Source organism: Dromaius novaehollandiae, chromosome 2 (assembly GCF_036370855.1).
Source record: "Dromaius novaehollandiae isolate bDroNov1 chromosome 2, bDroNov1.hap1, whole genome shotgun sequence".
In the NCBI taxonomy this organism is placed as follows: Eukaryota; Metazoa; Chordata; class Aves; order Casuariiformes; family Dromaiidae; genus Dromaius; species Dromaius novaehollandiae.
Window position 1 is genome coordinate 49,442,678 of NC_088099.1, and position 20,871 is coordinate 49,463,548.

Consider the following 20,871-nt stretch of genomic DNA (forward strand, 5'->3'; position numbering starts at 1 on the left):
CATTTTTACATCTCATTACATACTTTTTGCTAGTGTGAACTGGCTAAAGAAGCTCTTAAATGCCTATCGGCAATACAAAAGCAAGCTATTTATCTGCTGGGAATGAGTAAGAGAAAGAAGGATGATAGAATTTGAAGGGAATAGTGTCTTTTATATAACAGTCTGATGTAGAGGCCTGCATGTATCAGCTGCACTTGAAGAACTGGAGAAATATGTACAAATAAACCTCGACACGATATCCTTTTGAATTTTGAATAAATTCACTCTAGATGTGCGTTCACATCTTTTGTGTTCATGTGCTTACAAACATGTGCGAAATCATGGTTTTCAAGTTCAGCCAAACTCGGAAGAGAATTTTCAAAGTGACTTGACTTGACTACTCAAAAAAATAAGCATTACATTCACATTTACAAATGTCTGTGCTGGAAGTGACTGCAGACTTATTCAGCCAGAGAATGAAAATGACATAACTTCATTTATTTGACCAGCCATAAGAAAACAATCAATCACATTCATTAATATGCAGATTAAATTTAACCTTAAATCTGCAGAGTAGTAGAATCATTAAGATGTATCAAATAAACTTAACTAAGGAATAAATTTAAAAGAAATTTGTGATCTGTCAGTTATTACATAAACAGGAGAAAAGAATTCATTAATTTTATAAATCATTCATTTTAAATTATTTGCTCAACTGTAGTAAGTATTGATAATTTTCTGTCTCAGGGAGGGAAAAATGACAAACAAATCACTTGTTTATTCTCCTGGCAAAGTAAACAAAATGGGGGAACAAACTGAAAAGTCTGGGAGCTTTTATAAGTGCACTATAGTTGTTCATCATTTTTTCTTCTTTCTGTATCCTTTTTATGCTCCTAAAAAGCATTAGTAAGCCTTTCTAACAGATATATTTTTGAAAACTTGACTGATTAAACATTGTTTAGAAGAAGAATTATATAAAATAAAGCAAGCTTTGATTCATGGAAAGGTTAGATGATAAATGGCAGACATTTTATTCTCTACAGAAAGTACATTTATGCATGGCTTCAGATAAAACTTGCACTAGATTCATTAGCCATTTTGATCATCTGCAATATGAAAGTAGAAACATTGTGTGCTTTGGGGATAAAAACACAGTAAAAGATACAGTAAAAATGAATTAAGATTCTTCTACCTTACTTCTATGTGTAACTCTCAGTTTTCAATAGTTGCCAATATGCATCTGTGATCTCTAAGCTTCTGAGACCTCTTTTCTGGAGAAGTTGTTGAACTCAGTGGACAGGATGGAGGGTGCTCATTCCAGTAACAGCTATTCATTCTCCTGCTTTCTCCATGTCGCTCAGTGTGAAGCTTCATGCCTTCCTTATTGTACATTATTCTGAAGACAGAGCTGCTGATGTCTTTAAGGGATTTTCTATGGAACTTGTTTTGGGATCTGGTTGGTTGAAATTTTCAGATAAAACAAAAATTTGTCAAAAAATATTGATTCTTTTACCTGAAAGACTGCTAGAAACATCTTGTCTTAAGACTGTTGCTCTGTCTCCTCACTTATTCCCTTTCTTGTGTCATCTCTAGGGCTTGTCAGCCAAAAGCTGTGTTGGTTCAGCTTCTCCTCTTTTTTTTTTTTTTGAAGGGTCAATTTTCAGTCAGATTTGTGAGCTGACTGTGAAACTGAATCCTCAGATGTGATGTCCTGCTGCTGAAGATAAGGCAGGAATCCGAAGAAACCGCACTAGCCTGCCTTCAACCAAAGGGTGTGGAAACTATGGATCTCAAACCCCTTGAAGTCACCTTCCAGGGAGCACGAAGCAGCTGTGCTAAGTAACTGGCAGCCTTGTAATAGCCTTCTGGTATCACCAGTGAAACTAGTAAGAACATTGATTTCACTACACAGCATAAGCAACAGGAAATTGTTGGGTTGCTGGAAATTTTGGAAAATCAAACAACCCCCCTTCCCTGCCCAATTTCAAGTCTGTGCTCCAAAGCATATGAAAAGCAGAGCTCTTCAGAAAAAAAGGCCACCACATATTTTTTAATGAGTTTAACATGTGTAATAAAATGAGTTTTCCCTTATAGGTGTTGAACATAATTGAATCAATTTGGCTAGAATTTCCTCAAAAATCAGTTCAAGGTAGATAGTTGACATGAAAAATTTCAGCACAGAGTATGATAAAATTGCAAACAATCAAAACCAATTTTTGAGTGGGAAGCATCAGACAATCTTAGACAGAGGTGCCATTCCCAATCTACAATGCATGAATACCATATATCCCACTGAATGCTGCATATGATATTATGGGTATCTCCTATGGTGCAGACCTGTTTCCTTGGATTATCCTCGTGCTGTACAGTTCTCAGGACTGGGTATCCGTATCTTGTATGGACTTCAGATATTCCGCAGGACTTCTATTAAAGAAGCACTACTCCTCTGTGCAAGAACCACACCCTTGGCAAAACCAGCATTAGTTTACACAGCCTGTGTAAGACTGTTTGTTTACTTCTGCCAAGAAACATATATCCCTGCGAACTGTCAAGCACTAATGATTTTCTCTGTTGCAACTGCTGTATAGTGAGAAATGAGAAAGTGGATTTCCATTTAGCATATTCTTCTTCCAAAATGAAGTAGCTATCACTTTACGTTCTCTGTCTGCCAAAATAACCTGAGGGGCACTCAAATTCCACACAGTGAAGGTGGTATTCAGCAGAGCAGTAAGTCTGAATCACCCATACAGTCTCTGTTCCCCTCCAGAAAACCTGCTGGCCTAACTGATTCCTGGAGATGTTGTATAAGGAATCACTGTATGGTCATGAGGTATACCTGACATAAAAGGATGCTGTAAGCTGCGACATCTTGTGTAGCTCACAAAAAAGCCATCTGACAGCACAAAGATATTGGAGAAAATTTCAGGAGACAATTAGCATTTAGGTACTGAGTGCTCCCAAATGGCTAATCTTTAGGAACATTCACTATGATTTTCAGCTGAATTTGCTCTTCCCAGCTCTAAACCTAGGGAGTTTTTCTACATTTGCTGCATACTGCTGGGAGGGAGAGGACTGCAAAAACAAGGCAGCAAAGATGTTTCACTTCTGTGTTTGTCCCCACAAACTTGCACAGAAGGTCTCTCCTGAATTGATCTGTACATACGTGCCTACTCCATTCTTCTCTTTGGGGAGTCAAAGATGCAGCAGCTCCTTGTGCCCTGTTGCTTACAGAATCTGGCACCTGTTAGCCATGTTGGCTCTGCAGGACATCGCCTGTAACCTCTCTTTCGAATGTGTTGCAGAATCAAGTGTGCAGAATTTGAAGTCAAGAAGGTTTAAGCACATAGGAAGGGAAGAGGGTATAAATACCATGCCAGGATCTGCCCCTACTCACTTCAATGAATGTGAAATTCACTGATGAATTCACCGAGGCTTGAGATTCCAGCAGGGAATAGATTTGTGTATGATCTCTCTGCAGTGGTGACATTTATGTTCAGCTGACTCTACCTATATAAAACAGCAGGAATGTTTGATAGCACAAAGGAAAAAGCCAAAATGAAATCAAGCAGGTAAAAGAACATAATTTAAACCATACATCAAATGCTCACACTATGTCCTATTATAGAACTAAATTGAGACATGCTGCATCTACTTTTCTCAAAATATTTTTCTCAGATGGAAGATCTGTTATGTTTTGCTAAATGTGGAACAAGAGACAACTGATTTTTACAATTAATTCTTTGTGCAGATGCACTGTCCTAAAAATATATTCTCTCACCTCCTGTTCTATGTACAGCTTTATTAAGAAGGTAGCAGGCTGTAATGGCTCATTTGAGAGGGCTCGGTGCCCTCTGCTGAGCTTGAATGCACAGACAGGAATCAGAAAAGAAACAGATGTTGAACCTTTTCATATAGAAGGATCTCACATTTCCTGCCTTCACCAGCACTTTTTCCTTGTCCAGTAAATTGGATACTTGTAAAGTAATGTTTTACCTAGACTCTATTCCTTTTAGGGCTTTGATAAGCGTTTGTATTCTGATTTGCATATTTCACTGTATTTTTATAATCCCAATAGGAAATCTATGCCAAATATTTTTTGAGAAACACGGATTTTCTAATAATGACCACTACCATGCCTTTCACTTGAGTTATGTTCTTTGATATATAAGCTTGGGGATTCATTAATTTATTGTCTCTGTAGCAGAAATACAGTGGTATGTACTACTTAGTACCCAAAGAGATGGTCTGCAGACACACAGTAGAGCTAGACCTTGCCCCAGGAGTTTACATTCTCAGTATTAAAACGTTCTACAGGAAGTTTCCCTGTCTGTTTTCTGCTGATCCATGTCCTTCCAGCATTCATCTATCTTCTGAGGGGGGAGTTCACCTCTTCTGAAACTCGATTCCTCTCACCAAAGGACCAAGAGGCCTCATCTCCAGCTTCTTTTGAAAGCAAGAAACATACTGAAGTCCATAACTTCAACTGACAGTAAAATTTCTTGCACTTACACAATCTCCATTACCACAGCATTTGAGCACACCCCAGTTCTGAATCAGTTTAATCTTTCTAGCACTCATAAAAAAAGGTATTGTTATTCTTCCTCGTTAAATATTAGGTAACTGAGGCACACAGAGAGGCTAAAAGTACATCTGTATGATACAATGGAGCTCTGGACCAGCAGGATCTGAAAAAGGTAATGCAAGGAAAAATACAGCCCAGTAAGTGTAGTTCTCTGTCTGGCTAACTAGCCCTGCTGGAAAGCTTTCTGAAGCAAGGCTAGTGAGGTACACAGGGTAGGGCAGAACAGAAACAAAGGGCAGATGTCTAATTTCTGCCAAGTGTAAGGAATTTGCTCCCATTCCTAAACAGGCTTTTTAATATCATACTTTGTTCCTTAAAAACTGAGTTAGGATACTAGACATAAATATCTCAGATTTCTGGAAAGATGAATTAAAATCTAGATGAAAGCTCTCTGGCTTAGCATCCTGGAGTTCCTGGGAATCACTGCAACAGCATTGGGAGCCATTGCCATGAAGCTACTTGAACAATCAAAGTGTAAATGCAACATAATCAAGCATCAGGTCCAACTCTGCTAGACTTTGGTGAACACTGGATCTAACTGCAAATTTTTCAGTTAAAACAAAAAGCCTGTAACACTTCACATTATCCTCTTAGGGAGAATATCATTTTTTTGCTACATTCTCTATGGCTTAAAATAGCTTCAGCATACGCTCGCTTCTTACTTGTTAAGCATTTCCAGGAAAATCTTAGCCGTTTTACACGTGGAATAAGAACTTTAGCTTCAGTTTCCTGGACAACCTGCTGTAACTGCACCTAGCTAACACAACTCCACAAAATCCCATAAAAGTCCACAACTGTCTTTCATCACTGACTTAGACCTTTTGTCACACGTCAATCACAGATGTCAAATGTTTTGCCAGAACACTATTGCTTATGAATGAAAATAGGAAATCCTGGAATGCAACTCCCCTTCTTGGGAGCTATGAATCTGTGGTAGAAAGACTATCAGTGTCAGTGTCAGACACGATCAGTGTCTTTGTGAACTGGACGGGTTCAGTACCTAATATGACTTGCTTTTAAAGACAGAACATTATGCAGCATGTACAGGATTTACTTTTCTAACAAAGCTGCAGACATTTTTGAAGGCAGGGAATGTTAGACAATATGCACAGCTAAGGAGGAAACCTCAAAGTCTGGAGCTCATTCCAAATTCACTACCTTTTTATCAGAATAAATACAGGCACATCCCTAATAGCTCCAATACATAAAGGACCTATTACATACTTATTACTGTGAGAGCCATGAGGAAGTGCTGGTCCCTCTGTGGAGTCCATTACATGACTCATATGGTCTTTGTGGAAGCTAAGTATATATATAGGCATACATGCTATTCAGTAGTAGCTTATTCTATTCTTCAAGTTGTTTACCTAGCATACTATTGATATCTTTTGTTATCAGTGCTTGAATATCTGTACCACAGATGCCTGTATAAACTGACAATCAGATACCAACATATGCAGTAAATAACCAGTCCTTAAGCATCTAGGAATGTTCTTTCTGCTAAGCTGGTTTGTTATGATTTCACTTAGAGAAAGATAACGGTGATAGAATATGACTTATCACTGACAAAAAATTGGGTTTCTTCCCAGAGACTCAGAAATGTCCAAGTCTCAAGATTTTTTCTGCTGTCTGCTTTGCCTGTCTCCGCGATTTATGATGAACATTCCCTTACTAACAAGCAGGTTATTCCTTTCAAGCCACAATCTCTCCTGTTGTAAGGCAGCACATTTTATGCTGAACCATCACTGGGTTTGACCACCACTCAGAAGCAGTGACTGATATATAACAGCCAAAGATCTGCTCTTGCTTGCTAATATGTTTTTTTTTTTACCTTCTGCATTTTCATAGTGCAAAAGGGAAGGGGAGGCACTCGCTCATGAAGTACTGATTCTATTTATTTTCCTGGTTAGGCTCTCTTTAAAATGTAAGCAAAAAGAAGATAATAAGTATGAGCCAAAGACAAATGAAACATATTGGAGGCAGCAATCTATCTCCCATGCTACTGTAACAACAACACATTATTCACATCCAGTTTCACAAGAAAATTGCAAGCTATCTATTTATTGAAGCTTGCTTGTGGATAAATCCTGCTCATATTCTTAACACAAATGAGTAGCCCTTATTTGAATGAGTAGTTTGACCAAGGTCAGAATTACCAAGCAGTTTATGATTCACCTCTTTCTTTGCTCAATGCAAAGTGTAATTGGGGAGCAGCTGTTCAGATCTCTTGTCCACTTTGCAGCTCCATCCAGCCCATCTTGTGAAATCTCAGGCAAAAGACAAAACAGGATCAGACCCTTCACATAAAATTGCAATCTGTAATATAAGCATGACTGTCTAATAACAAGGGTTATAATTCAACATTTCCTTACTGTGCTATGATGAGAAGAAAGCCCCATACTAACTGACCAAAGGATAACTTGAGTCCACTTGGGGTTGTTTCTTTCATGGCATAAGATCATGAACAAGCTGTTTCTGCAGACACTGTGTAATATACCTACCAAGTCAAATCAGAGACATCACCAAAAGCATTTTAATGGTTTGGCTAGAGAAAACTTTCTAAGGTATTCAGATCCTTTGTGTGTGTATTTTCAGGTAAGACACCTTGGATCAAAGCCCTGCATTCAAGCATTGCTGAATTTCACTGGTATTCCAGAACTAATCATATCTGTATTCAAGTGCTGTAAGCAGTCTCTATGCTTGCTACAGTTCATCTAACCACCATGAACAACTTAGAAATAATTAAGCTTTTGACCAAAATTATATGCTGCATGACTTCAATCTATGAAAGATTAATCTGCTGATTCCAAAATATTCCATGCATCATTATTACAACTGAGTCTAATTCTTTCCTCCATTTTTATGAACAGTAATGCATATATTATGACAGATCATGGAAAGCTGCATTCCTTATTTAGCATCATATATATCCTCACTAATCATTATAATAAACTAACTCCCAAATAAAACAATCAGGTGTTTTACAGCTGCAGCATAGATGCAATTAAATTTAGGAAACTCTTGTTTCAAGGATAACCTTAAACAAATGTGCAACTTGAGAGCAGTGGAATTTAAGTACATGCAAACAATTATACTTTATTCTGGGAAATTATAATCCGTCCTGGAGACATAGACTTAATCAGGTGTCCAGAGACTGACTGACTAGGGCCAGTGTCAGGATGACATTGATAATGGTAATCATGAAATTATCTAAATGCATACTTAAATTAATAAGAAGGGCCCTGACTTAAATGAACCTTGGCATTTATGTATGCTCTCTTCCTTTGCTCCTTCTGAGTCAGTTGCTTCCCTCAAGAAGTGATTCACCAGAACTGGTCAGGGGCTGTGGGCCAGACATGTCGGGTGGAATTAGTTTTGTCTCATAGTGAGGTTAGGCTTCAATGGGTTGGAGTCCCATCAAATACAATTTATCTTATTTTGCTCCCAGCTTCTAACCATGCAACTGAATTATGTTTTGTAAAACACAACCAGCACTAAAGAAGTTATCAAAGGAGTGCAAATATGCTCATAGGGCTAGCATTCTCACAAATATGCAGAAGACTGTGTGGGGCTGTATGCCAAGCAGGCAATGAAAATTCCACCTCCTTTCACATTTTTTGAGGCAGTCATGAGATTTCAACTTTTTCTTCTCCTCTCAGCTGCCCTAGACAGCAGGCAGGTGTCCCATGAGTGCCATGATGGATATGCTGTATTAATATAACTTGACCTTCCTGATAAAATTGAAGCAGATATAATAGTGATTTTCATTCTCTTGAGCAGAGATAAGGGAACATAGAAAGTTCACCTGCTTTTCCTTAATATTAACCTGCCCTCTCTTAATATCTACTAGGATGATGCAACTACCGTACAAGAGAAATAGATTACTTTTATAAAACAGAATAAGTAAAAATAGCTTAAAAATAATTGCAATATTACATATATCCATGCGTACCTCAGTCAGGAGGTAGTACATTCAGTATACTCCAGTAACAGGCTTCAGACAGTGAACAATTATGCCTGAAATTTGCTAGGGTTCCAAAAACATGGTATTTCCTGTGCTCCTGCAAGAGATATTGTACTTTTGACCATTCTCCTAAGATCCTAAACCAAACTTCCAGCATGGGGAGGCAGATGTGCATCATCACTATTCTCAACTACAGAAGGCAGTGTCTTGCTGAGCAGCAGAACCTGAGAGTCAGTGCAGAGCAGTAATTCTTGCGTATCAGAACTTCTCAGAAGTGTAGGCTACTAGTCCAATGCTCTTTGGACGGTTGGATCAGTGCTACACAGCTGGCTGAAAGCTGGTTTGGTTTACACAACAAAAGCAAATGCTATCTTATACAGCAGTTGTGTTTCAAGCGCAATGAACTGCACCTTGATTCTTCCCTTTGAGGCTACATTGGCCTTTTCACCACCGGCCTCACGGACAGCTGCATTAAGTACACAGCCCATCATTTCAGGATATGCTGGCTTTGTTTTGCTGTTTAGAGTCACAGCATGCTTAAAAATTACTCAAGTGAACTTTCTCTCATTAGTACATTCAAATTGCATCTCTCTCAGTGTGAGGGTATTGGAATATTTCCTCAGCAGAATTTTAGCCAGGGTGACCATGGGGTTCTGTGCCTATGTGCTGTATATGGTTATTACTTTAACAATTTCATTACAGAAGAAAAGAGTAGAGAACGGACTCTCTCATTAGCAACTTTGTTGGTAGAAACAGTGGTGGCTCATTCTTTGACTTGTTCATTTAGTCATGTTACATACTGAGTGCGGAGAAAATGAAGCTGAAGTGGGAGATGTGCACCTCAAAAATATTCTGCTTTATAAGTCAGGTACTTTCATTTCTAGCTTTTCAGTGTTTTCTTGTAACTTGCTCTGTGTAATTAATAGAGCATTTCCAAGCAAAGGATTTGATTCCTATATGCAGAGAGAAATGTTTTTGACTAACCCACTCATGGATCTTTTTTCATTTTATCCCATCATTTATCTCTTCTGTCTCCCCTTGCCAAATTTACATTTTCAAGAGGATTAATCCTAGTTCTTTCTCAGAATTGTATTAACATTACTGTGGTCATCAGGTTAGTAAAGGTCACTACTGAACAACAATACATGGCCCACTGGAAACTGCTTCTACAAAGCACTTTAAGTGTTGTGGAAGAATAATACTACGAAAATGACAAAAAATGTTAATGATGATTAAACCCTCTGGTTTTCCACACTGTTCTCAGCTGTACTAGGGCACTGCACATTAAGCTAATGAGAGGTGAAAAACAAATTAGACAGTTTTGATGGAACTTTCATTACATGTGGGCACATTCTTATTGCAGATGAAATTATTTTACAATTACTGTGAAGCCTGAGTTTCTATTCATATACTTGCATATCACATTAAGCTAACACAGTAAGACTGCCTCAAATCTGGTCTAGTTGACTCTTGTTCTCTTCTAAGAAAATCACTGTAGAATAGGGAGGAGGAAGGTAAAATGACACTCACTGCTTTTTCTTGCTTCTAGTCTAAGCTCAAAGCTAGAGCTGCCTGCAGGGTGGTAGCTGTGTTTCACAGACACTTTCAAATTTAGGAACACTGGTTTTACTCCGCATTAGAACCAAATCAGGATCCTTTCCATCCCTGTCAATATATGAGCATAACCAAAAAAGAGGAAAAAACAGAACTCTTAAGCACAAAGAATAAAGACAGGGCCAATTAAAAAATATATATATTTTTGTCTTCAGTTAAAAGACTGAATTAGGGAGTCATTCATCAGTCACCATCAGCCAAAATGAACATATGGACAAATTCGCAGCATCACAAGAATGTTCATCTTCTCCAGAAAATACTCCTAGGCAGAAGTCAATAGCTGTTTCAAAGGAAAATTTGGTAAAATGATGTATGAGAGGAAGAGGGTCTTTTACTCCCACCCCACCCCGTTTTCCTTCTTATTTTCATTGTATAAACAAAGCTGAAGTGATTTAAGTGATATCAATGCTGAGTAAGTTGCTGTTGGGCTTACCAGATCAACTCGTGTAACTAGAGTGACAATTTCTTACTCTTTGCTGACAAACAGAAAAAAGTTTGATTTTAAAAGGCTACCTAATAGAATTCACCTTCAGAGCACTCTTTATCACTTCCTGGATGCTGGAGCACCATTACAGAGAATGATGCCCCTCCATCATTTGTGTTGTATTCTGAGGTCAGGACATTTTGGGGTAGACACTTGGAAGAGCTTGTTAACTTTAAAGCTGCCGGTCTCCCAGAACTCCACTACATAGTACTGGCAAATCTAGCCATAGGTACTGATGGAGATTGACTCCTTTTTCATCTACAGCAACCAGGATTGTGACCACTATAAGGAAGTGCATCAGCTGAATATGTCTTAGTAAAGTCAATGGAAAAGGTGGGTTTTTTTTCTCTTCAGAGTTATGTCTACAGAGAATCAGTGTTTTTTGACTTGGAGTGGTTATTTCTGCATGCTTTCCCACGCTAAATAGTCTAAGCATCTTAATCTAGGTAGCTACACTGTTCATGAAACTAGACGTGAAAATCTGGTTGGAAGCCACTCTCCTAACTAGCCAGTCTGGCTATCAGTATTCAGCCCCTTCAACCCTACAGAGAAGCACTCACTCTCTTGTCACTTTGGGAAAGTCATAAGAACTGTTTTTCCCTCAGTCCATCATCTCTAAATCAGAAGGAACTTAACTTAGCTGTTTCGCAGAGATGTCATAAAACTGATTACCTAATGTTTACAGAGCTCAGAAAGGGAATTATATGACGTGCTTACTGGGAAATGCAGGAGACCAGAGAAGATGGCTGAGAGAATATAAGAATAGCCAGACTGAAGGTGATTTCCAGCCCTATGTTCCTACATTAAAATTACAAATGATAGAAGAGTGTTAAGAATTATAACAAATGTAAAAACACAACATCCATTTTAAGTAGTCTACCATGTTTTGGGGTTTGATCCAAAAAAAAAAAAAAAAAAAAAAAGAGAAAAAGAAACTGTAGAGTAACATAAAGCTGACAAACTGAAGCTGAATTAACTTCAGTAGGAAAGTACTGCCCTTTCTGAAGATTTGAAATACGAAAAAATACAACTAACATAAGCTACAGTTGGTGACTTAGCCAAAAGTCTTTCTTTTTCTGCAACCAGTAATATTTGTTTTGCTTCATAGAAAATTAAAAGCATAGTGCTTTCTACTTTTCTTATGTCAATGAATTGGCATTAGAACTGATCTAAGACATTATTCTGTTCCTTCTCATATGGCTGTGAACACTCCTATTCATTTCAATGCAGTTATATAACCAGTCAATTATTTTCTTATTAACAATGTCTATTTCTAATGACTGATTTTTTTGCTCTAAGCTTTTTCTTTTAGTTGTGTATCATTCATTAAGATGAACTGAGTAAAATGCCTCACTGTACAAATGACTACTTGACAATACATTTACGAAAGAAGTGCGAAAATTTCCAGGAAGAGCTGAGTGCTGTTATTGCCAGCTGAAATCAGGAAGAGTAAAGGGCATTCAGAATTTTCTAAAGCTAGCTCTTAAATCTGTAAAAGTTCTTGAACTTCTGATGCTATTTCCATTTTTCTCCCTCTTTGAGCATTAATATTCCTATGTATATTTCCATAATAACCAAGTGCCATTGTGGGCCAATACAAGTGAAAGTAGCTGGTTGGTGCAACAGTATCATCAAAGAAACAAGTCTTCCCAAGCAATTGCATGAAATTGTAGAAGATGAATTTAGAAGATGAACTGTCCAACCTTCAGATCTAGAAGTGGTAAGGTATTTACTCACTAGGCAAACACCTGCTCCTGACTATCTCAGGATATACTTGTTTCTGCATAGAAATTTTAATTGTAAAATCCCCAAGCATTTAACAAGCAGACTACAAACAGCTGCTCACTGAAAGGACTCTACTGCTGTGTGAAATGTGGTGACTTGAAATAGCACTTACATGCTACTGCAGAAATGTCAGATAAGAAAGGACAGTTTCAGCTGAAACTAAGGGATGCTTTGGTAAGCAAGGAGTATTCACCCAACATTAGTAAGAGATCGAGCACTCAACAAAAGTGCCATGGGGGTTTACTCACCAAAAGCGTTTTGGTAGGTGTTAATAATATTATACTTGGGTATAGAAAAATATTATGTATAGTGTTAGAAATAATGGTATCTACAGCTGCACTGTGTCTCCTCTTGACTTATTAACAGCGACTCAAGAGGGCAGCTTGCTGAATATACCAACACGCCTACCAACCTGGACTTCACAAACGGCAGTAATTTTGTAAGAAAAACGTCGGAGAAATACCCCGATCCGCGCGAAGTCACCACGTCGGACTTCCGCAACTCTCTGAGGTGCCGGGAAATCCTCATGAGAGTTTTTTCCCCCCCCCTTAAAGTTTTTCATGTCTATTTGACACTTTACGTGCGAGTCCCGAAAGACACCAGACTACCCGAAAAGGTCACGCGCCGGAGGGGGAGCGGAGGGGGGGGGTGGAGCTGTCCTCACTTCCAGGGAACTTCGAGCTCATCCACTACCCGCTTTGGAGTCTAAACGCTCCCTCCGCCGCGGGGGGAGGAGGAAGAGGAGGAGCCTCACCTGCGCTCGGCCGGGCGGCGCCGGCCAGCCCTTCGCCTCCTGTCGGCCAGGTGCGAGGTGGAGCAGGAAGCGGCGGCGCCGAGGGGAGCTCGAGCTCGAGCTCGAGCCCGCGCCCGCGCCCGCCTCGGCGTTGGGCCCATGCGGCGAGATGGCGGTGGGCTGCGCCCTGCTGCTCGCCGCCGCGCTTCTCTCGGCCTCGGCGCAGCTCCTCCGGCGGGAAGGTAGGGCCGGGCCGGGCGGGGAAGGGAGAGGAGGGGGCGCCGCGCCGCGCCGCGCTGCCGCGCGGGTCCCTCCTGGGGAAGGGGCGCCGCGCTGCCGCGCGAGCCCTTAACGGCCGCCTCGGGGCGCGGCCCCCGCGCGGGGGGAGGGGCGCCCCACTGGGGTCTCGGCGGGAAGGTCCCAGCCCCCCGCGGCGGCTTGCTGCGCCGCTCGCGCGGACTACTCGTCGGTTTATTTTAGTTTATTTTATTTTTTCCCGCTAACCCGTACGGTAGAAGAGCACTAAAGGTCCGCTGCCTCCTTGTTTCTGTGGGGAAGGTGTCCCCCCCTCCCGCCGTGGCGCGGCCGGGAGGCTCTCGGGTGGAGCCGCCTTCCTTCCCGCAGCCCCGCTTCTGGTGTTTTTCCCTCTTCTCCTTGGAAGATGGTTAGATCTGCATTTCCTCCGTGTTTTATTCTGTGCTAGTTTTAAAAATAAGCTATTAAAATATTGTATGAACACTGCAGGCATTAATTCTAACCTATTCCTTTCCTTATTTATTTATTTTTTATTATATTTGTAGCCCACAGAAAGGAACGTGTGTTAGGTGTCTCTTCTCTTACGCATGTAGACAGCAGTAAATGCAGAAAGCTTTGTAGGTCCTAGTAATCCTTGTATGCTTCCCAGAACGAAAGTTTACTTTGGTGTAAATGACCTCTTGTTTGGAGAGAAATGGGAGATCTTCCTTAAACATCTCTTTCTGTTCTAGGATTCTTGGACATAATTTCAAACATGTTGAAATAAGGACCTGCTGTCGGTATATCTCATTTGGACATTCTATTTTCTTTCTCTTTTTAAATAAATACTACCAAGATAATTTATTTGATCTTTCCATCTTCCCTTACTAGAGTATGGATTGTGCAAGTAACTTCGCAGAGTCCTTTTCCACTCGGACACAAAGAGAGGCGGCAGAATTCCTTATTTGTAGGGGCAAGAGCTCACAGGGCTGTGCTCAGAGTTGGGCTTCTGGCAGTAGTGTCACTGCAGTGCTGATGGCCTGAGCTTGTAGGCAGAGAAAATGATTTTTATTAGACCAACTGATAAATTCTACATGCAGGGAATCAGAAAGCTTTATATTCCCCGGGTAGTCTAATGAGAGATTGCTGCTCCCTAGAAAATCTGTTTCTCTTGAGCTTCCTCGGTGTTTGAGGCAATGCTGTGTATACAACTCATGGAAAAAGTTATTAAGTCCTGTCTGCAGACATGAAGGAATTCAGATTACATACGCAAAGACAGCATGTGGGATTTTCTTCAATTTCAAAATCTTCATGGCTGAAAATGAAAGCATAGGAAGTTCATGTGTATCTTCAAACCTGAACAGGCCATTTTGTAGCTATTAGTCCTGACAAAGAGTCTTGAAGTATCAGTTTCTATACAAAATAACTGCTAAGTTATTTGCAGGGATTATGAACAAGCTAAAGAGTCTGAAGTGAAATTCATGCCTTTCTATTACCTTGGACTGAGCTGGTTATGCTTATGTGTGGCTCACAGCCATCGTTATTCTAAATATGCGGTCTAAATGTTGACTATGAAATCCGACAGCACTGAGGTTTAAGTTTCAAACTATTTACTCTAGAACTTTTAAATAAAATATTTATGCATAGCATGTAGGAATCAAATTAATGACAGCTATTTCCCTCTCTGAGCCCCTTCAAAGGATAAAGAATACTATATAGTGGTTAATTGTTTTCTTTTTAAAGAAAACAAACTTGAAAAACCTGGAGATTGTTTTTTTGCAAGAAGGAGAGGAGCTAGAGTTTCCAAAGATGTTTTATCATTGAGGTAGCTAATCAAAAAACATCTCAATTGCATCTAATTTCCTATATGAGTCTAGATCTTTGCTTAGGATATACAGCAGCCTATTAATCATATTCTTCATGTGAACCACCCTTAAAGTGTCTACTTGCACATTCTTTCTCACTTTGCAGTCAAACTACATCATCAAAATTTTCTGTACCCTTTTTTTTTTTTTTTCCATGAATCTTCTTGATGCCACCCATGAAGCTTCACAGGCTTTGCTTTTGAGATGCAGTACAGCTTTGTCTGAGCCAATGTCTTTGATTTTTGCTTGTTGCTGTCATCTACTCCAGCTTCTCCTCTATTGCATTTAAAACATCCCAACTGGAATTATGCATTCACCCATATTATTGGCATTAAAAAAAAAAGTTTATGCCTGCTTTATGCAAAAATACAAGACTCTGCTCCAAGGCAGGAGTGAATTGAGCCCACATCATTAGTTTTTGGTTGGACCTAATAGTAGGCAGGGCATCAGCTGGGTGGTTGTACTGGGAGCTCTAGGTGCAGAATCTGTTCCTGCAAAGCCAAGGGATGCTAACCTGGCAAAACAAAATTGGATGGGAAGGCGCAGGGGAGTTGAAGTAAGATGGTGACTCAGATGAAGAACAACTAGTCTATTCCTATTTTTGGAAAACCTTTAAAAACAACACTCCTGTGTGACCTGGCTCTTTCTTAGCCTAATTTAGAGGAAATGGGGAGCAAAGGAGAAAGAGAGAGGGAAGGGACAGTTCTCTTTCTTCACAACCACTGACCTTACCTTTGGGCAAACCATGAAGTTGCTCTGTAAAGCAAAGCCACTAAAAGTGAAGTTGTACAAAACACTGTTGGTAGACCTAATGGTTGACTGCCACCAAGAGAGGTCCATCTTCCTGCCTCCTTCCCCCTTGCTCTCTAACCGTATGCTTTCCACCTACTTGTCCCTCTCCTGCACAAGCCCCAGAGCTTGCGCGTGCTAGGCTGCTCTGTGATCCTTAAGCGTTCACTCACCCAGCGTCTTCTCCCCCTGTAAAAGAAGTGGTGACTCACTCTCGGCTGAATTAGTGAGACGGATTGGCCTGTTGAAGGGTCTCTCACTGAGAGTCAGTGATGGTATGGTGCAAGTGGGATGGAAAAGGGGAGAGAGGGGAGCAGTGTCTTCCTGGGTGCAGTCGCAAAATCTTATATATCTGATATATGCTTGATTGTGATGGGAGTTACTCTCATTATGCACAACCAGAATGATAACCAGAAGATTTCCCTTAGCAAAGCTTTGAAAAACCTAAGATACCTCAAGTTAAGATTTTTTTTTCTTTTTTTAATTCCCCACTCAGTGTATTTATAATTTTTAAGGAGTCCCCTTCGTACTGGTCATTCATCTTTGGAGCTGGCTCTGTTGCTGCCATGTTTTGACTGCAAATCACAATGATCTTCCTTCAGTTAGGTTAGGTACAGATTCAGGCTGTGTGCGCAGAACCACACACAAGGAGTGTGTCTCTTTTCTGGGACTAGTGGGACAGCTGCACATCTTGGTGTACCTTTCCTTAGAGCTGTTTCTCGTCTTCCTTAGAGCTGTTTCCTGTCTTCCTTAGACAAGTCCTTTCTTCTCCCCTCCTCCCTCCCCTTGCTGACACATATGGTATTACAGTGTTGTCTTTTCCTGTAGGAGCGTTTCCATGTATATGTCAAACATGACTAGTCAAATTAGTTTGTCTTTTTTTTTTGGATGCAATGTTATGCATAACATAAATCATTAACTGAAACATTGGCTAACTTATAGGTGGAAAATTACTTGGCAGTATACTTGGCGGTATAGCTGTGCATAGGTGTGGGAGTGTGGATGAAGTATTACATATCTGACCTCTTAAATGTGATTTCCAACTCAAATATGTCTCTTTAAAGCACTAATAATGAAGTTTATCAGACTCTTATAAAATCTATAACACATGAGGTTGTTCTAAACATGAAATCTTTGTGATTAAAATTTGTGTATTTTTGGATTTGTTTTTTTAAATGTCATTGTTAGTGAATTATCAGATAATGTCACTTTGTTTCATGCTCTATCTTTCAGATGAATTTTCTTCTCAGTTGACTGATTTGAGTCACATGTGAATCTTAATATGCAAAGCTGCTTTTCAAAAAGCAAGCTATTATCAGCTTCTTTCTGGTGTTCTGATGTAGCACTGACAGAATATAAATAATAGGCCTCTTTTTGTTCCTTTAAAAGCCAGTGGAAGCTGGATTATTTCCATTCTGAACTGCTATTTTGTTTACTTGATCAGGACCTCTCCTTTTAAGACCACAGTTGATGTGCATGGGTATTCAGTTGTACTTTTTTTTTTTTTTTCTGCTTGCCTCATACCATTATCAGTCTAGAGTGCTTAGTGTTTTCTCTCTAGAAATTGAGGTGTGTATGATAAGTTACCTCTTTTTTGTATATCTTAGTTCTGGTCCTACTAGCTTAAATTTTTCACTGGGAAGTAAATATAACTTTTTTTCTCTATTCTAGATTTTTTGAGGGAAGGGAATGTTTGTTTTTAACCTGTGAGTCTTGTTGAGTGTTGGTTTGCTTGCTTGCTTGTTTGTTTGTGTTTTTTTAAATAAGATCTGAAAGGATGCAGAGGTAACATAAAGGCCCAGGTGGGGACATGAGGTGGTGGGAGAATGAAAATATTTGAGTATTAATACATTGAATTGAGCCTATCATCAGTAGTAGCACAACTGACCGTCAGTTTGTGCGCCCTCACCAGCGATCCTGAATAGGTAATGGTCTCTGGAGCCCCTATATGAATGAATTTTCTTCAACTATATTCCTGGTCATGGAGTTACTTGTATACAAGACTGAAAACACTGCATTTTTTTGGAAATAGTAATTGTTTGGTTAAGAAATATCCCATGAAAGAAGAATGTGGTGCAGCACGCCAGTACTCCAGTAGGTGCTCCCGGCGGCTGCTACTTGCTTTCCGTGCTCTTGCACTAGCTCTTGTGTTTGCAGGGCTGCACTGTGAACTGCACTAGGGGAACTAACCCAACTGAAAAATAATTCCAGTAAGGGGGAACAGGCCAAAAAGGCTTATTTTGCTGCTCAGTCAGTGCTGTACAGTACTCTGCATGGGCACAGAAATGCTTGCTGTCTTGCGGTGAAGGGCACAAGGGACAAGCGTGGAGGAGTGGCAGGGGAGGAATGGAGTGGGAATACAGAGACTGCTCATGTCTGTGGTACTGCCATCAACCGTGGACCTGCAGCAAGAAGGGAATAAGTATTTCAGCCAGAAGATTGCCCTCCTCTCATTTTCCTTCTGCCTTGTGTTCATTGTCTTGCACAAATCCTTGTAGTCTAACAGGAATTTCTAGACGGAAGTCAGGACTTGCTTTATGAAATAAGGGAAAACCCTTTCCCTTACCTGGTAGCAGGTATCTGTTGTAGCAGTTGTGTTCTGACTTGTTAATGACTTAAATGAATTTGTCTTATCTGTGATACTGGAAGAGGAAAAGCAAGTTAAGAGGCGGAAAACTAGATTCTGGCTTCTTGAAATATGTAGCAGCAATATTAAGGCAAAAGACAGGGCTCGATTTATTGAAATGGTCCTTATCACTCTGAGGGAGGGAGGAAGAGAGACACACACACACTTTTTTGTAATAAAAACTTTGGAATTCACATTTACTAAGGCCGCAGTCTTAGGTAATGCCTGAACAGCTTTGCACATAGTTCATGATAGAAATATTTCATATTAGAAAAAGCATGAGGAGCCATTCTTTGTGAACAGAGTCACACGCTTGTGTTTTTACTTATGTTGACTGCTACAGTTATAAAGTAAAGGATAACTTCCTGTGGGAGCGCACCAGTGAGATATCTGACAACAGTAAACAGTGGCCTGTTTGACAGGGATAGTGTGTTTGCAAATTAGTGTAGGTCATAGATGAATAATTCTTATCCTTCCGTCCTAGTTTCTCCTTATTGATTCGGTTTTATTATTATTGTTTACAGTTTTGTTCTTCATTCTTGGGCCCCATTTTCTTATTCCTGTGCTCTTTACTGTTTAAGGTGGCCTGCCTTGAAATGCTTCTAAATCAATTTTATGTTTTTTGTTTATATCTATGGGAACAAGCTGCTGCCATCACCTGACAAGCAATGTGTGTGTATTCCTGCAGATCACTGTCAAGCTATGTGCTGCATTTTGTCACGTTAGGAAGATTCTACATATTCTCTACGCTGTGTTTCCCCTACATGTTGGCAAATAAACTGGCTCTATTGTATATGGGTTTGTTAGTGACTTGAATTATAGCTGTATCTATAAATAATACTGAAAGGTGAGAGCAAGTGGAGAAAAAATTATTTGCTTCTTGAAACTGCTTATAGCAAAACATGGCTTTCTTGACTTCCTGGGAAGTGATATAGACAAAAGCAATCTGAGAAAAATAAGCACATGTAGAGTTGTGTTCATTCATGTTCTGACTGATGCGCTGTGGTTTATAGTAGTGTGTTATTGCTGAGGATGTTATTTGGAAATCTAGCTATTGGTTACTGCTTTCACAAACAGTTTGTTAAAATGAACTAAATTCATCATTGCTTTTCTTGCTACCTCTGCTGCAAGGCCTTCCCACTGTCTCCTGGGCACCCCTTGCGCTCTCCCTTTGCAGACTTTCAGGCCCTAGTCCCTGCTGAGGAACTTTTAGAAAGGTGCAGCTTCACCAAAGTGTGTGCCAGGCTCTAAGATACAGGAAAATGAATACTGAATGTCAATTTTGATCTAACTGGGCTCTTCTTGGGTAACCCTCTATACTCTCCCCTCACTTCTCTTAAGTTTCTATTATAATGTTCTTATTTGTTGTCATCGTTCTTCCTTATTGATGAAGGACAAAGGGAAACTTAGCTATCAGCTAACTATGGGTGCAGCTGTTTGTCTAGGGGCTCATGAGAGGGGTACAAGTGACTCAGAGGAGCTATTGGGAGATTATTGCTGATAGAGCAAACCCAAAGTCAACAGGCTAAGCTGCTGCTGGCAAACATCTGGCTATTTAGCCAGATGTGAACTTTGCACACTGAAGAATTCCACCCAGGTCAAACATGTTGTATGGACCAGCTGTAGGACTATACTAATATGAAGGCCACATCAGCCAAAAAGCGTGATGTTGCTTGGTGTTCCTAGCAGATTAATTCCTGTCCCAACCCCTCACTGTTAGGACCCATTGCCATTCTGCACCTGTGAACTATGCCCAGAATTTGCCAATTCTCAGCTCTTTGAGTGTATTGTATTTTAGGCATATGGGACACAGACTTTAGTACGTGTCTTGTCAAGTCAGGAAGTGTGACTAGCACAAATCCGAACTTATCAACCTTTGCTCCCCTGGGAGTAAGATTAAAGACATTATCTTAACAGAGCAATTTCAGCAGTTTCTGGAGCGTTAGCTGTCTCACTGAGGCTGTTTTGGTACCATTATCGAACATTTTCTGGAACAGAAAGCATACCAACTGTGATGTTGGTTGATTTGCTAGCGGAGTTTGGAGTCAAACCATTCCTAATTCCTTTAAGTCAGCTGGTGGCTTTTGACAGTCTCTCAGTACGGTTCAGCCAACAGAGCCTGGCCTTGTCCCTCTAGTTGCAGGCTTCTCTCCTCTAATGTGATAGAGGTGTGACAGTGCAGATTCCTTTTGTTCAACATCTGCTTGTTGCAACTG

General features: G+C 40.1%; 1 protein-coding gene and 1 long non-coding RNA gene across 2 annotated transcripts in view; one reads left to right on the forward strand and one right to left on the reverse strand.

Moving 5' to 3' along the window:
- Window positions 1–456: 456 nt before the first annotated feature.
- Window positions 457–13,272, reverse strand: LOC112979689 (uncharacterized). The gene is made up of 4 exons (XR_010387680.1): window positions 13,163–13,272; window positions 6,737–6,828; window positions 3,374–3,486; window positions 457–1,432 (listed from the first exon to the last, which is right to left on the reverse strand). It is a non-coding gene; the product is annotated as an uncharacterized LOC112979689 (long non-coding RNA).
- Window positions 13,043–20,871, forward strand: part of CDCP1 (CUB domain containing protein 1) — a 34,166-nt gene continuing 26,337 nt past the window's right edge. The window contains exon 1 of the mRNA XM_026094076.2: window positions 13,043–13,383. Within this exon, the coding sequence (XP_025949861.2) occupies window positions 13,311–13,383 (73 nt within the window). The 5' untranslated portion in view covers window positions 13,043–13,310. The remainder of the gene's footprint in view (window positions 13,384–20,871) is intronic.